This window comes from Nuphar pumila, chromosome 3 (genome assembly GCF_984573655.1).
Source record: "Nuphar pumila chromosome 3, dmNupPumi1.hap1.1, whole genome shotgun sequence".
Lineage (NCBI taxonomy): Eukaryota > Viridiplantae > Streptophyta > Magnoliopsida > Nymphaeales > Nymphaeaceae > Nuphar > Nuphar pumila.
The window spans coordinates 17118268-17135779 of record NC_143251.1 but is presented as its reverse complement, the minus strand read 5'-3'; the positions used below and the strand labels follow the sequence as shown (position 1 = coordinate 17135779).

The 17512-nt window shown below is 37.6% G+C and overlaps 1 protein-coding gene across 2 annotated transcripts; it reads right to left on the bottom strand.

Moving 5' to 3' along the window:
• Nucleotides 1-15072: 15072 nt before the first annotated feature.
• Nucleotides 15073-16699, bottom strand: LOC149842148 (putative WRKY transcription factor 40). Of its 2 annotated transcripts, XM_090001290.1 has the most exons (5): nucleotides 16471-16699; nucleotides 16296-16344; nucleotides 15827-16117; nucleotides 15621-15737; nucleotides 15073-15523 (listed from the first exon to the last, which is right to left on the bottom strand). In XM_090001290.1, exons 2-5 carry the CDS (start codon nucleotides 16329-16331, stop codon nucleotides 15158-15160), a joined length of 810 nt encoding a protein of 269 aa, XP_089857416.1. In that variant the 5' UTR covers nucleotides 16332-16344; nucleotides 16471-16699; the 3' UTR covers nucleotides 15073-15157. The 2 variants fall into 2 exon arrangements, with proteins under 2 accessions (XP_089857416.1, XP_089857417.1); XM_090001291.1 differs by lacking the exon at nucleotides 16471-16699 and having other exon boundaries at nucleotides 16296-16456.
• Between the last annotated feature and the right edge of the window lie 813 nt (nucleotides 16700-17512).

Below are 17512 nucleotides of genomic sequence, written 5' to 3'. Positions count from 1 at the left end.
GACCAGTTTTTCAGTTAATCCTTCAAAACGGTTTCACGTTTCTGAATTTCTTGATATGAGCTTCCGTTTTTCTGAAAAATGCCAAGCAGATAGCTACGCTTTACATTAACCATTAACTCAGGCTAAATCTTAGTTAAATTGAATCAAATGTCTATAATGCCCTAAAATTACCTACCTTTGTCTTTTTTTTATGATACTAAATGAGGATTTTTTGTAACTCCAAAAGGTAATATTAAAAAGCTCAGCAGAATCGCATTTCCCAAGATGGTGGAGCTTAATTAACCTGTGGTCTCTATTAGGTAGTTTTTAGGAAACCTAGAGTGCATATAAAAAATTTTCAGAAAAGGAAGGCTTAGTTTTGACATTAGAGGCTAATGTTTGGCCCTTCAAGGTAATGTTCCCAATATATATATTTTTTGAAAGGCAAGCTAGGGTTAGGTCGACACCTACCAGAGCAACAGCCGCCCCATGTGACAGAGGGATTGGATCCTGAGCCTTCAGGACCCAGCTTACCACATGGGATACCATAATAGTCAAATGCATAACGCAAAGTCGTTGGCGGGTTAATGCAAAAAGGCCCAAAATATCAAAAGTAAACAAAAGGATGCCTTCTTTGCTGACTAATTGCTGGGGTCGGAAAGTAGGGGTGGTCCTTCCTCTTATCCTTCCATTTGCATGTTCTAAGTCACACCGACCCTTGACGCGACCTCCACGACTGTCAATTACCACGAGCCCACCCCCACTCACCCACCGGACCGGATGGACCTTTGCACGCAGACAGGGAAAAAGTAGTGTGGACAGACCTGACTTCAACCTGATGTTAAAATGATGACAGACGGGGCGTGAGATCATCCATGTGATGTATTGCATGACTTCATCTTCTTCAGAAAATTACTCTCTCTCTCTCTCTCTCTCTCTCTCTCTCTATATATATATATATATATATATATATATATATATATATATTTTGAACTGGCCATAGTAACAAAAACGTGGTTGCCAATATTTTCTTGTCAGAAAAACTCTCACGATAAATTGATCGAGAAAAAAGGTAGAGCAGTTGAATGTCAAGCTGTTTAAGCAACTTCTTTATTTCTTAAGTGAGAACGGGGTTTCGTTTGTCCAGTCGAGAAGTATCTTGGATTGGGCTTAGGCGTGGTTCTTGTTTATTTTCCTTTTCTATTTTTAATTTTTTGACAAGGACTCTGGTAAACAAGCTCGAATGATCAGAACACAGGCCTTGACTCGTTTACTAGCTTAGCTAGTGCATACCAGCACTGATTACACATTGGCAGGCCTTTAGGTGGTAAAATCTTTGAGGTGCCATCTGCTCATGGCCAGCAAATACACCTAGCTTCAAAATAACTTTAATGAGGTCTCTCTCTCTCTCTCTCTCTCTCTATATATATATATATATATATATAGAGAGAGAGAGAGAGAGAGAGAGAGAGAGAGAGAGAACTGCATAGGTCCTTAATCGTTAGCTACTTAATCGTGCTTGAATATTCTGGCCATTGGATGCACATCAGATCCAACGATTAGAATGTTTAATACTTAAGAAAAAAAAAATACGTAGCCCCTTCGCTTTCCCCCTTTCCCTTTCCCTCTCCCTCTCTCTCTCTCTCTCTCTCTCTCTCTCTCTCTCTCTCTCTCTCTCTCTCATTCCCCTGAATCGCTTACCAGCAACGACATTAGAGGAGCGCTGCGGCAGATGAGCATAGCATTCTACTGGCGCAGGTGCTTCTCTCTCTCTCTCTTTCTCTTATGTTGCGAGCTGCCTCTCTCCCCTCTCATCTGCTGCGAGCTCCCTCTAGTTTTTTTTTTTGCGGCGAGCTGCCTCTGTCCGGTAGATTGGGATCCAATAGGGTGGTTTTGGGGAAAGAGATCTATGGTATTTTTTTTCTAGGTCTAGATCTATTGCAGGGATTTTTTTTCTAATTCATTACGAAGGGTTTATTTGTTTTTGTTTTGTTTTTCTGAGCTGTGTTTTTGTTTAGTTTTTGATTCAGGGTTTTTTTTATTCATTATCAAGGGTTTCTTTTCGGGTGTAGATCTATTTTTTTCTATTTTTTGTTTTTGATTCATTATCACATCATTTTTTATTCATTATCAAGGGTTTTTTGTTTTTTGTTTTTTTTAGCTGCATTTCTATTTAGTTTATGATTCATTATCATGGTTTTTTTTTTTATGTAGGTCTGTTTTTTCTCTTTTTGTTTGTTTTTTATTCAATGATAGACCATTGTTTAATGTATAAATAGCGTGTTTTTTTTCTCCATGAAATGTTGTCTAATGAAATTGGGATTTTCTTTATATACATTGAATTATCATTGATATGTTGTATATGTTGGGATTGATTTAGGAAAAGCATCTTTCTTGATCTCTAAATTTGTTCATGCTAAATCATTGAAAAGATAAAAAATAAATAAAGCATAATGTGAAAGCGTACTTGAATCCATCGTTGCACTGGTAAATCATGATAGGGTTAGATCTCTCAAAACCTCTATAGGTAGTATTTCTTTATTCTCTAAACCTAATGAGAGAGGGACAATTTTTTTTTTAATGGAGAGGCAAAAGAGAACAACCACTATATATGGATTTGGAGACTATAACCTAATTGTAACCACCCTATAGTCTCATTTTCAATTTAACCCATCATAAAATAAAAAATTGACATATGAGAACACATAAGGTATCTACACATTATTATAACTACACTTTATAAGATGTCATATGGCCTAATCATATAAGATCACTTTAAATGGATCTTCATCTTAGATAGTTTATAATGAGTGATTAATTACATACGTAGTCCCACAAAAAATATCTAACAATCTCTCACCTGGGCCACATATGTTACCATACAATCATGCATTATATAATAACCTTATGAGCTCAAAAACATTGTCTTACCAAATGACATCCCTAACAATCTGGTCAATTAATCATGCCAACATAGAATCAAAGTGATCCTCATTACATTCATCGTAAATAGACCCATCAATGATCGCATATATTGATATAACTAACAACATAGATTAAGTATGAACGTGAAGTATGGAAATTACATGTAATATGATCTGTATATGCCTATTTCTAATTGGTTTTGCTTTATTCTTTAGTGAGATCACACTAAACGAGTTCATAATAAAATTAGAACCTGAGCCTTATACTAAAGTAATGAAACTTTATTTTATCTCAGAACATCAAAATACAAACTCCCACTAAACCAATATATCATTAAATGATATAACACCCATTCGAGTAGTATGCTCATTAAAGACATTGGGTGGTAAACCTTTGGTAAGCGGATTCGCATTCATGGAGTTTGTGTCAATATGTTCAATAGATATCTGATCATTCTGCACTTTTTTTTTAACAACAAGGAACTTGACGTCTATATGTTTTGACTTTAATAAGCTCATATTGTTATTGGAATATAGTACTGTCGAATTATTATTACAAAACAACTTTAACGGTCTTTCAATGTTATTTAAAATCCGCAGCCCAGTAAAAAAATTATGTAATCATATTTCATGATTGGATGCCTCATAACAGGTTACGAACTCTGCAGCCATAGTGGAAAATGCAATAAGTGTCTACTTAGCACTCTTCCAAGAGATAGCTCCTTCGACGAAAAGATAAATATAACCTGACATGGATCTGCGACTGTCTTGGCATCCAACAAAGTCAGAATCAGAATACCCAATGATCTCTAACTGATTTGACTTTCTGTATGTGAGTATGTAATCTTTTATTCTTTGTAAGTACCGCATAACTAGTTTGGTTACTTTCCAATAATTCATTCCTGGATTACTTAAATATTTGTCTAACATCCCAACAATGTATGTTATATCCAGACGTGCACACTTGAGCATACATAAGACTCTCTACAATTGATGCATAGGGAATCTTTTTCATATCCTTAACTTCAAACTGGTGTTTGGGGCACTGAGCGAGACTAAACTTGTCTCCCTTAACAATAGGAGTGTTACTTGGTTTGCAATTCTTCATGCCAAATATGTCAAGAATCCTTTTGATATATCCCTTTTGTGATAATCCAAGAATATCTCAAGAACGATCTTGGTGTATTTGAATTCTTAATACAAAAGAGGTGTCACTAAGATCATTTATTTCGAATTTCTTTGTCAGAAATTTTTTGGTTTCATGCAATAAGCCTATATCATTACTGGAAAGTAGTATGTCATGGACATATAAAATCAAGAAAATGTATTTACCCCCATTGAATTTATGGTGTATGCATTCATCAACTACATTCATCTCAAAACCAAATGAGAGGACAACTTGATGAAATTTATGATATCATTGACAGGAAGCCTGCTTAAGTCCATAGATGAATTTCTTTAATTTGCAAATAAATTTTTTTGCATTGCCTGAGACAAAATATTTCGATTGCACCATATATATTTTTTCATCAATGTTACCATTAAGAAATGCAGTCTTTACATCCATCTGATATAGTTCCAAATCAAAATGTGCCACAAGTACCATCATTATTCTAAAAGAGTCTTTCGTGAGAACTGGAGAGAAAGTCTCTGTATAGTTAATGCCTACCCTTTGAGTAAACCCTTTTGCAACAAGACGTGTCTTATATCTTTCCACATCACCCTTTGAATCCCTCTTGGTTTTAAATATTCATTTGCAACCAATTATTTTCATACCTTCAAGTAATGAGACAAGATCACATATGTCATTGTCTTTCATGAATTTAAACTCTTCATGCATGGCATCTATCCACTTTTGAGAGTTAAAACTCTGTATAGCTTAATGGAAGTTGATTAGATCATCTTTCTTTAAGCCAGTATCACTCTCATATTATTAGAGAAAAATAATATAATTATGTGAAATTGCTCTTCTCCTCTCTCTAGTGGATTTCTCTAATGACACTTGTTTTTGAGTTACTTGAGGTATTTCTTGAGGTTGTTGAGTTTGTACTCCAAGAGTAAACTCTTGATTTTGGATAGAGAGATCTTGAACATTGTCTTGTTCTGAATTTGTTTGAACAATGTCAAAAATTGAAATCTGATCATTGTTAACAATAACTGTAGGAAGAGAAATAGATTATTCTTCAAAAGCAATGACTTTTACCTTATTACCTCCTCTAAATTCAGCATCCTTAAAGAAACAAGTATTTTTCATTTAAAAAAGGTCTTATTCACAAGGTCATAAAATTTATAACTCCTAGATCTTTCAAAATATTCAACAAAATAACAGCTAACCATTCTTGAGTTCAGTTTCCTTTCATGTGGCCTTGCCTCAATTAGACATCCCCAAATATGAAAATGCTTCATACTAGGCCTTTTGTCCGTCCACATTTAATATGTGGTTTCGGTTACTGCTTAGTTGGTACTCTGTTCAGTATATAAGCTGCAGTCTTTAAAGCCTCTCCTCAAAGGGATTCTAGTAAAGTAGAATGACAAATCATACTCTTTACCATAACCTTTAAGGTCTTGTTTCATATCTCAGCAACACCATTCATGCTAAAACTGCCTAGCATGGTGTATTGTGGAACACTATCACATTCTTCTAGGAATCTAGCAAATGGCCTTGGACGTTGTTCACCTGATCCATCATATCTACTATAGTATTCACCACCACAGTCAGATCTGACAGCTTTAATTCTTTTGCCAAGTTGAGTTTCAATTTTAGCCTTAAATGATTTGAACACATCTAGTGATTTAGACTTTTCATGAATCAAATATAGGTAGTCATAACGTGAATAGTCGTCTATGAACATAATAAAATATTATTGATCATTTCAAGAACCTGTAGGGAATGACCCACAAATATTTGTATGAATAAGTTTTAAGATGTCTATTCTTCTGTTGGCACATATTTTTCTTATATTTGTTTGTTTTTCTTTTATGCACTCAAGACAAACCTGAAAGTCAGTGAAATCAACGGAATCAAGAATTTCACTTGTCACAAGCCTTTTAATTCTTTGTTTAGAAATGTAACCTAAGTGCTTGTGACATAATAAAACCGAATTCTCATTGACTAATTTTCGTTTTGTACCACATGAACTTGAATGCATAGTTTCATGATATGAGGCAACAATATTAAGTAAATATAGGTTATCGACCACAGATGAAGAACCGGTTCCAATAAGATTTGAATTAAGAAACAACTTAAATTAACTATTGTAACACTTTAAATTTTATAACCCAGAAAATGCTGAAAATTTTATTTTTTAAATACTTTTAAAAGGTTTAACAAATAACAGCGGAAATTTTTTTTTAGGTATAAAACTTGGAGTGCTACTTCACGTAACCATTTGCAATCATATTCTTATAGAACTTGAAATTTTATAACTAATTATCCATGCATGAATTGAAATCAAGTCCACACCATACTTAATTACATTTCCATGAATTAAAATTGAAATGAAAGTAAATTAGAGTTCAAATTTCATGAAGCAGATGAAAGGTAGGCTTGGTCCCTGTCACAACCTCCCGCCTTCACTGTAAGCATGTACTCACTATCTGAAAAACATTGAAATACATAGGGTCAGACATAACATATCTCAGTAGGGTAAACTAAACTAAACTTATAAAATAAAATTACGAAACATGAATTTTATCTAATTTTCTTTGCATAATAATTTAAATCTAAGGGACTAAACATGCATTTTAATTAAGCAATAAGCACAAAAAATATCAATTTTGAATAAACATGCATTAATCATTCTTAACCCAAATCAGATAAAAATGAATAAACATACAAAATGTAGGGACATGTAAAATGCATGAACTTACCATATGCAACTATCATCGAATGCATGCATACATTTTTATCTTTAATTAGGTGTTATTTCTTAAATGATGTATGCAATGCCTAACTAGTGCATATGCATATCTAAGTTATCACTTCTTAGCCCGCTAATACGACATAAACTTGACTCTCAAATCAGAACCATGGCTCATGCGATGTTTTATATAAAGGAGTGACTTTAGCCAGGTCGGTCCCTTTCACCAAGACGGGATATGGGGTGATAGTGCGAGAGAGATTTCCAATACCTTTCAACCTGATGCATCAGTTTTTCCTCATGAGTATCTTTCTCTTTACGCTGCAGTCTAATGCAGAGATTTTCCCATAAAATCGTGGAAGGGGAGGAGCAACCCTCCGTGTATCATTTGCTACTCTCTTAGCACGTATCTTAAATTTTAATGTCATATGTTCACTTGATTTCATTCATATTTTTCATGCAACATCAAAACTTTAGTCACTTTATAGGCAATGAATGCATTTTTAATAAAGCATTGAAATATTTCTTTAACCATGCTATTAACATATATAACTTGAGCATATGTGAATATAAAAATCTCATTCATTTCATGCTTAGGTTAACATATATGCATGAACATGATCAATGCAATAAAGAACATAAATTTGAGCATCCATAATATCACATATCATCTTCATCATCATCATGAACATATCTGCAGTCAATACCATATTCAAAATAAAATCAGAAACTTGCATTCATTGAACCACTTCGGCCCTTTGTCTTTCGATGTGGTTTTTTAGGCATTATGCCTAGCCATCTCGTTTAGAAACTCATGTCTTATGCTAAACATGTGAACTTATACATAAAACAGGCCAGCATACACATTTACACACTACATACTATTTAAAATTAAAGAATTTATGCGACATACATGCAAACTATGTAAGGATTGTCTCTTAGTCCAAAGACACGTCTAAATTCGCGAAATCCTCAACTATGTCCGACTATTTCAGAGTTTATAGAAATATTTACATTTGGTGAATAGATCTAAGATTTTTACAGAACGTAAGAAATTTTGTCAGCTTTTCGTAGGAACAAATCGTTCATAAAATGTTTTTTGTATGAGGGCGATACAATTGTTTTACTAAAGGTATGCCAGATTGTGTTCTAACTGTTGTCGAACCGGACTCAGACCATGGACAAAGCTCAAAATTTCACAGTAGATAGAAACTTTTGTTAGCTTTCCAACGCACTAAATTGCTCGACAAAACATCTTCAAATGAGGGAGTTGTGAGCATTTTTATCGGTCAGAGTTCTGTTCGAAAAACAAAAATTTCAAGTCTATACATTTGGGTGAGTTGTTACTTTGGTAACATGTTTCAATCAACTCATTTTATAATATCAGACCCTTATTCTAAAGAAGAATACCAAAGTTTGAATATAATATATGATTATATGCATATAAATAAAAAAAATAAAGCCATAATCCAAATTGGGTCAAAAATATTTAAAGTCAACCCACTACAGAGAGCCAAATGGCATACCTGATGGCCTGGACCAAAAAAAAAATCTTAAGAAATTATTATTGTTTTTTTTATGAGTTTCGAGGCACATGCGAAGGAGTCTAGGGCCGGCAGGTCGGGTCAAACTAGACCCAACCCGGGTTAGACATAGACTTGACCCGACCCAGGTCGGTCCCTACACAGACTGACGAGGCCGAACTCATCCTCGCCTGTCGCCAGATCTGGGTTTCCTGACAGTTGCTGGGGTGCATAGCCGACCCCAAACCACTGTCACCGGACACTGGTCACCCGGAGGTAAACAGATGGCCCCAGACCACCATCGCTGGACGCCAACATAGCGTCCGGCAAGGGTGACTAGCCGAGGGCTAGCCGGCACCTTCCGGAGGTCAGAATCCTAAGGAAAAGGCCGAATCAGCCCCTCCTTCATCCAACATTGCCTGACGGCGTGGGGAGGGTCATTCGGCCTTCCTCTGCATGCACCCTATTGTCGGACGGAGGGGGGAGCCATCTGACTCCCTTTCGTATCTGACAGAAAATCGGGGAGGACCGTTTGGTTCTCCCTGTCTTCTGCTTTCCTGTGCAGGCACTCAACGATGCCTGCATAAAACCGAACGACGTCCAGCAAGCTGTGCGATGCTGTCTGATGGCTTGTGGCCACCGAAAAAGGGTGAGCCACCCTTTACGGTAGGTCATCGGTCCCATCAGCCCTCCAACCATGCCATCGGCTGCAATAATAAATTTTTTATTATTATTATTGTTAACAACCCCTAATGTTGGCAGTCAAAGGAGGAAAACCAAATCCGATGGGATTTCGACGACCCACCAAAAAATATACAATGGCAAAATCAAATATTTCAGTGATTTAACAAGAACAAGAGGCTTTGATACCAATTGTTGGGATTGATTTAGGGAAAACATCTTTCTTGATCCCTAAATTTGTTCATGCTAAATCATTGAAAAAATAAAAAATAAATAAAGCAAAATGTAGAAGCGTACTCGAATTTATCGTTACACCAGTAATCTTGATGGGGTTAGATCTTTCAAAACCTCTATAAGTGGTATTTCCTTATTCTCTAAACCTAATGAGAGAGGGACAATTTTCTTTCTTGATGGGAAGGCAAAAGAGAATAGCCACTATATATGGTTTTGGAGATCACAACTTAATTGTAACCACCCTATAGTCTTCTTTCCAATTTAACCCATCATAAAATAAAAAATTGACATATGAGTGCACATAAGGTATCTGCACATTATTATAATCACACTTTATAAGATTTCATATGGCCCAACCATATAAGATCACTTTAAATGGCCTTTCATCTTAAATAGTTTATAATGAGTGATTAATTACATATGTAGTCACACATAAAATATCTAACAGTATATGCATTGAATTCTTCTGTTTCTTTATATGCATTGACGTTTTGCAATTACCTTGCTTCAAAAAATATAAGGCTTATTTAGGTTTTTATTTTTCTGTTTCGGAGCTGCATTTCTGTTTAGTTTATGATTCATTGATATGTTGTATATGCATTTTATTTTTTTGTTTGTGAACAAAGCCTAATTGTTTAGACGGATACTCTATTTTGGTCTCTGTATTTTGTTCATCAGTCATTAAATTTGATTAAATGTTTTTTTTCCTCTTATCGTATCTTCATTTTTGTTTGCTATTCATTTTTCTTTGATTTCGTGTCTCTAGTGACAATTTGTTCTTCATGCATTTTTCTTGTATGATTGGATTTTAGGCATTAGTGCATTTTTATTTGTAGTTCTTGGTTGTGGCATTGTGCAAAATTGTGGATTCAGTGTTGTGTTTTAGTGTGCTCGATCGTGGTTTTGATGCAAAATTTCTTAGCTTCTACCTCAATATGTAGAAATTGAGCTTTTGTCATGTTGGTCTTGTGAATGATGGATTGGTGTTCTTAATTTTTTTTGTTTGCATTTATAATGTTGAATAATTAGTCTCTTATGAAGAATGAGTCTCACATGCACAAGAATCATTGCTCTTTTCCAATACAACCCTATGGATGTTTTAAAGATAGTTTGTTTTGTAGGAGCCAAACTTTTGATCATGCTTCTTCGAAATAAAATCATGATCACTTTACTTTAGTTGTCGTTTGCATTGTTTGGACCAGAGTTACCAAAAGCTTCTTAGGTAGGTGGGAAGCTCGCTTCCCGGAAACTCGCTTCGGAAGCGCGATACTCCTCGCTTCCTAAACTTCATGGGAATCTCAATTCCCCCACACTTCTTCTATGCTTCCTATATGCTTTTTTCACGTTTCTTTTCATGTATTTTCTCTCATTCTTTCACTCATTTTTCATGTACTTTCTTTAAATTAGTAACCACCATTATTACATTCTAACAAAAATTTAACTCTTTTACTGAAAAATCATGAAATATAAGAATGGTCAATTTTATTTTAGTTTTTATTTGTTTCTTGTTCGATTCCTATTCAATTACCATATTGCTTCATTTTTTTTAATATTTTGCTTTTAAATTGATACTTCGCTTCCCGCTTCCTATAAATTTTTAAATGCTTCGCTTCTCGCTTCCGCTTCCCGTATCATTTCCTGCTTCTGCTTCCTAGTTTGGCAACCTTGGTTTGGACTGAACCATTTCATAGTCACTAATTATGATTGAATTTGGGGAATTCCAGGTCTATTGGCCATTGGATGATGATTGGTATATTGGTTCAGTTTCAAAATTCGATCCGGACAAAACACAACATCATCATGCAAGGTCAACAACAATGTAATTTGATCTCTTTATCACAATTTATGTTTTTTTCTCTTTTATCTTTCATTATGTGAGAGGCTCAATTCTAATGTTTTTATGGTTTTCCTTGCAGTTGCTTGGATGCCACAGGCCTTCAGCTAATTGTCAACCTGGAAAAACATTTTTAACAGCAACTACAACCTCATAAACTTCATGTATTTAGGCCTGATTTTTTGCAGTTGAACTTATTTTCTATTTACTCTTGGCAATGTACCTACCCTAATTGAATCGGGTGACAATTTATGCAGATATGTTCAATTTATTGCATGGCAAATTGTAATAAGCTTTGTTGCCCAACTTTTATTGCCTCATATGCAGAACATAACATGCAGCAGAAGTTTTCATATTTGTCTTTAAGTTTGAGTGTTGTTTGCAACTGGTAATGTTGTATCAGTTTCAGATGCAAGAGTTTTCCCGTTTAGGTGGCTTGTATAGAACTTTGGCAGTTTCAAGGGTTGCATATTTGAACGTACCAATTTACAGTAAAACAAAATCACCATCCCATATCTCAACACTACAAAAAAAATTGGGGCTTTACTGGCACAACAATTGCGCCAGTAAAAGCCTTTGTTATCATGAAAACTATATTCCATAATTCATTAAAATACAATACCACTCACATGAATTTCTCAAAAAAAAATGTGTTGCAGATCTTGTGCCAACATAGCTACAATTTAAAGCACACCTCAAAACACACATAATTCAGTTGAACTCCTTAAACGGTTCTCTAGAATCAAGGACAACCATAAAATCCTTAAGGCCAATAATCTTTGTCTCCTTAATCACACCATTAGCAACATGATCTTTCTTTTTTTTCTTTTTCTTGCTTAAGTATTTAACATTCTAGCCATTGTATTTGATGTAGATCCAATGCCAAAATGTTTAAGCACGATTAATAGCTAGCGATTAAGCACCTACATAGTTTTCTCTCTCTATATATACATTAGGTGCGGGTCATACGTGCTTGATGAGTTTTCTGCTCTTTCGGTGTTTTTGTCACAGTTCCGACCCCATAAATGTGTTGGGCATGGTCGATTTATGAGGAATCCACACCTAAATCATGTATTTTCGCTTAAAAATTTGATATTTGGAGCCTAAAAAAATTTATAAATATTTTAGACTGTTGATTTTTTGAACCTTATAAAAACCCACCTATGTGTCGGAATCAAACACTTCAAGAGCTGATCCCTATAATATCAAGTACGTAGATCATATCTATACAGTCAAAAATTTAAAATAAATGAAAAAAAACCTTAAAAACCCATCAAACATGTATTGCAGGCACCTAGTGTTCAAGCATCTAAGCTCTACTATATATATATATAATGTGTTTCTTAGGCCCCTTTTTTTATAAATCTCATAGGCCCCATCAAAAATCATAGTTTTAAGTATTTTTTCTCACATATAACACTGTAGATGTGATCTATAGATTTCGTTTAGTGGGAACCAACTTTTGGATGGCCGAAATCTGACTTGTATACAGGTTTTTCTAGTGATCCAAAATCAATGGCTACGAAGGTACCAGTTTTTCCAAGCTTGTAAAAATATGTTTTTTCGTCGTAAAAACATTATCAAAGAATTGATTCCCAGTAAATTGAGCAACGTAAACACATCTAACGGTTCAGATCTATCATAGAACATTTAAAACCTATGGAGCAGGGCCTAATATATATATATATATAGAGAGAGAGAGAGAGAGAGAGAGAGAGAGAGAGAGAGAGAGATTAAGTTATTCAAACTTGTATATAAGAATTTTGTGAGGGTTGAAAAATTAATGGTTACAATGTACAAAATTTTCAGCTCTCGTAAAGAAACCTTTACGTTGAAAAAATACTATTTAAAAGTCAATTCATACTATCTTCATCATGTTGAACACACTCATGGGTTAGATTCAGTGTCATAGTCATTTGCTGCTGACGCTAGCCCACCTTTAGTGAGGTTTGAGACTAGCACTAGTAGAGTTTGAGTACCACGGGTGGTGTTTGGTTTGGACTCGGGTGGAACCAGACTTATAGCAGATTTTTGGGTATGGTATCGGGTCTGAACCCGCGTCTAATCAGGTTTACTATAAGAAAAACCATACCCAAACCCGATAAAAACTGCATGAACTAGACCCAGACCATACCCTATAAAATAATATTTGTTATCATTTTGACATTGAAAAATTGCGAGTCTTAATCGGGTCAGGTCTGGGTCTGGGTCTGATCTAAAATTTTAAAAACTATACATGGGTGTATGTATTAATTGGACCTTTGAGTTTGGACCCAGGTCTTAATCGGGTCTTCTTTTTTGTCACCATACCTGGACCCTATACAGTTTGGTCCGGGTAAACCGGTCCTGTTGACACCCCTAGTTACATGTGGATAAAACAAAATACCATAAACCCAAAAGGTTTTGTGTAGTGGGAAGGGGATTAGACCGTGGACGGGCATTCTAATCTAGGTTCAAATCCCATGGGCGTCAGCCCGGCCCTTGCGTAAGCCAAAGCTTGGCAACTTTCTGGGATCGAGGGGTAAGCCCTTGAAGTTTCATGCTTACATGAACAGAGACGGTAAGTAAAGTAGGCTAGGCTGAGTCAACGCGGCTGGGTCTGTGTGCTTGGAGCGGTTAATCCTAGTTGATCATGACTTCAAGTGAAGGAAAATGTGTACTTTGGATTGAATGATACCAAAATTGGCAAAAATTTATCCGGAAAAAATGGCGAAATCTTAAAATAAAATCCATTAGGGGCTGGCCCTTTGCCCCTAATCTTCAAAAACGCCTCACATTTCTGATTTTTTTGATATGAACCTCTAGTTTTTTAGAAAACTTCCAAACGGGGGCCCAATCATGCCCATGACCTTTTAGTTAAATCTTTGGTAAATTGAATCAAATGTCAATAATATCTTCAAATGCCTAACGTTCTCTTTGTTACGAGAGCAAATAAATATTTTTTTTCTAAACTACAAGGGCGATATAAAAAGCCCAAAGGAATCACCTTTCCCGGGACAGTGGAGGCTAACCTGGTCTTTATTTGGTAGTTTTTTAGGAAACTTATGCACCATATTAGAAAAATTTAGAAAACTGGGGCTGCTTTTGGAATTAGGGAAAATTTTCATTTACGACCAACCTTTTACCCCTAATTTCAAATACACGTTTATGAAATTGTAAATATGTCTTGAAAACCGTCAAAAGGGCCTGCATTTATTGTTGTAAATAATAAGTCAAATTACAATGGTGACCTTCTAGTTCAAAAATGTTGTCAATATCGGAATCGGACATGTATCGTTTGGTTAACGGTCATAGTGATTCTCAAGTGAATCGTTCTGAATCAGCCAAAAAATATTGCATGGCAATTGACAATCATATCATGACATGTGTTAAATCCATTAAAATAATATTAAATTTTTTATTTTAAACTATTTTTTACATTTATTAAAACATAACCGATTCAGGTCAGTATCGTATTGATTTTCTGGTGATACAATCAATACGTATCAGTCGACTCAGGCCGATACAGACAACACTGGTTCAAACTGATTACATTTTTTTTAATAGTACTTTTTAATTTTCAAAGGACTCACGCTTTTCAATATGATGAATGTTGACCTGAGGCCTCTATTTAACTGTTTTCATGAAAAAGTCGAGCTTATATTTGAAATTACAGAAACATCAGGTTCATATTTGAAATTAGGAGCAAAAGTTGGCTCCTAAATGAATTTTTCTCATACAACCAAACTTTGATTCAAAGTCGTTGGAACTTGGTGGGGGTCAATACAAAAGGCCAAAAATGAACAAAAAGCAAATGAAAAGATGCCCTCATACAGGCTTGCTATTGGTGGCGATGGGCTTTCAAGCTCACGCCGACTTCCATGACATCAAACCCTCTATTCCACCCACCACCGTCCACTACCACGAGCCACTTCTTCTCACCCAAGGGATGGACGATTGCATTGACTCTCTCTCTCTCTGTTTTTCATATATTCTTCTGAGACGATGAATTGAGCCAGGAGGGAGGATGAAAACGCAGTTGTAAATTTGTTTTGTCATGAGTTGCTGATGCTCTTTCATCCATGAATGAATTGCCAATCTGCCATCCCCGTTCAAATTCAGCACTGCCGTTTGCTTCCCAAGTTAAGGACGCCGAAACATTTGGGAGGAAAGAGCGGATGCCAAGGCTTTGGCAAAGGCTGGGTCATTGGCCAACGTGGAGGCCACATGCTCCGCCACCACCTTCTGCAGCTCACTCCCACCCACTTCCACCGCCGGAGCCACCTCCGAGCTGACCGAACTCCCCTGATCGGCTCCTACGCGGGTCAAATCGAGCGTGATGGTGGGTCGCGACGCGTTCATGGAGATGGAACAGGGTACCAAGCCATCGGTCGCTGACTGCGATCCGGTCGAGCAAGTGGGTGCGTCGTGCGCCGGTGGCTGGGCGTGGTTGTGCAGGCCCTCGTATGTGGCCACCAAGATGGACATGTCTTGTGCGCTTCTTTGAACCTAATAAAACGCATCCTAGACTATGTAAATTTTTGCTTAATTTACAATGAAAATCGATGTAAGTAGATGGAGGGTATTAATTAATTAAAAACGGTACCTTCTTCTTAACGGGGCATCCTGGTGCAAAGGAACAACGGAAGTAAGCTCTAGGAGATGGGTTGTCCCTCGTCACTTTCTGCCCGTATTTCCTCCACTGGTATCCATCCTTCACCCTCTGTAAAATTCACAACAAAAACTCTCCTCGTTAGGGTTGGTTGGAGGGTGAGTGAATGGGAGCTATGGTGGGCTGGGGCTTTTACTAACCAGGCTGGTATCGGATTCGTCGGCCTTGACATGGACCCGTGAAATGATGCTTGTGGTGGCCACCACTCGGGAGGGAAATTCCTCCCTGGGCCTCTTCAACGATTCCTCGCTGGTGCAGCTCTCCTCTTTCGGCCTCTTTCTCGACGCGGCCACCTCCTCCTTCTTTACCATTACCAGCGAGGCCAGCTGTGCCTGCAGCGCGTTGTAGCTCTCGCGCATCTCGCCCAGCATCTGACTCAGTCTCTGGTTCTCTTGCCTCATCCTGCTCACCTCCGCCTCCAAATCCCTTCCCTGAACATCCCACAATCACAAAACCCCCGTTACCAACAGCTGCTTTTGTCCCGGCCAGTTCAGAACAAGCGTTTTGTTTATCAACTACCATTGCCTTCTTCTTCTTTTGCTACTAGTAAATATTCAAAAATTCGATTTTCAAACAAAAATAAGTGGAAAACAGTTGGTAATTAATTACCTCTTCCTCGGGAGGAGGCCGTGGCTTCAACTCCATGAAATTGAACCTTCTGCCTCAACACAAACAAACCATTACCAACAGTAATTCCCACCAACAACATATCTATATACAGTCCAGGAATGGTGAAAAATGAGAATGATCAAGGAGAAAGGGCTAACTCACTCTCAACACCTACCACGATCTCGTGGGAGAGACGGAGAGGCACGCCTTAGAGATTGAACCCGAGAAGAGAGAGAGATCAATGCAGGTAGTTCACATTACTTTCTTGTCTAACCTCATTCCTTGGCCTCTCTTTAGTTTCTGGTGCTTACATCAAGACGGACGAGAAGAAGAAAGAAGAGGAGGAGAAAATCGAACTCAACACGTCCTCGTTTGAAGGTGGGGACCCAACTCCAAGCACGCATTAAGAAAAACAAGGGACATGGACTTGCATTTATATTGGGAAGGAAGATGAATTCTGCGTCATTTTCCGACGTCATCAAATAGCGCGTCACTTGTTTGATCCATCGTGACCTTAGCCGCGAGGGAATTCGAATTACATTTGTGTTGTGCTGCACAGCCTCGACAGTTGGCCTCTTAATCTTTCCTTTTATTTCCTTTGACCTTTAAAACTTACAGTTTTGGCATTTTATTTTTGAATCAATAACCCGAAGAAACCGCTCTAGGCACCAAGACCTGGTCGCGCTGGCTCAACCTGTTATACTTTGCGGTCGTAGTGCCAACAACATAAAACTCCAAAGCTAGGACTCTTGCCCCCAGACCTATGCTACACATTGGCTTGCGCAGATGAGCTATACCCCTGCCGGTCTAGCAGCCAAGCCCCCACTACGCCAACCCCTTCGGTAGGGATGGCAGTGGACCGGGGGAAAGCGGGGCCCCGCCCCGCCTTGCCCCGTTTGGACCGGGGATGAAGGGTATGAAACGGGGGTGGAGGATAAAATCCATCCCCGCCGCGGAGGCGGGGCGGGGGTGGACGTGCACTTTTCCCACCCCGCCCCAACCACTTTTCCCCGCAATATCCCCGCCCCGCCTCATCCCCGTTTGGACCGGGGATGAAGGGTATGAAACGGGGATGGAGGATAAAATCCATCCCCGCCGCGGAGGCGGGGCGGGGGTGGAGGATAAAATTTTGAGGCGGGGCGGGGGTGGAGGATAAAATTTTGAGGCGGGGCGGGGGTGGAAACCTTGTCCCCCGCCCCGCTGCCATCCCTACCCTT

What these genes read in the sequence shown, in the direction of transcription:
- LOC149842148 (XM_090001290.1), bottom strand. Translation starts at nt 16,331, where the DNA reads ATGGAGTTGAAGCCACGGCCTCCTCCCGAGGAAGAG. An exon ending in GGCCTCCTCCCGAGGAAGAG is followed by an intron (nt 16,118 to 16,295) that starts GTAATTAATTAC and finishes TGGGATGTTCAG; the next exon opens with GGAAGGGATTTGGAGGCGGA. An exon ending in GATGCCCCGTTAAGAAGAAG is followed by an intron (nt 15,524 to 15,620) that starts GTACCGTTTTTA and finishes GCGTTTTATTAG; the next exon opens with GTTCAAAGAAGCGCACAAGA.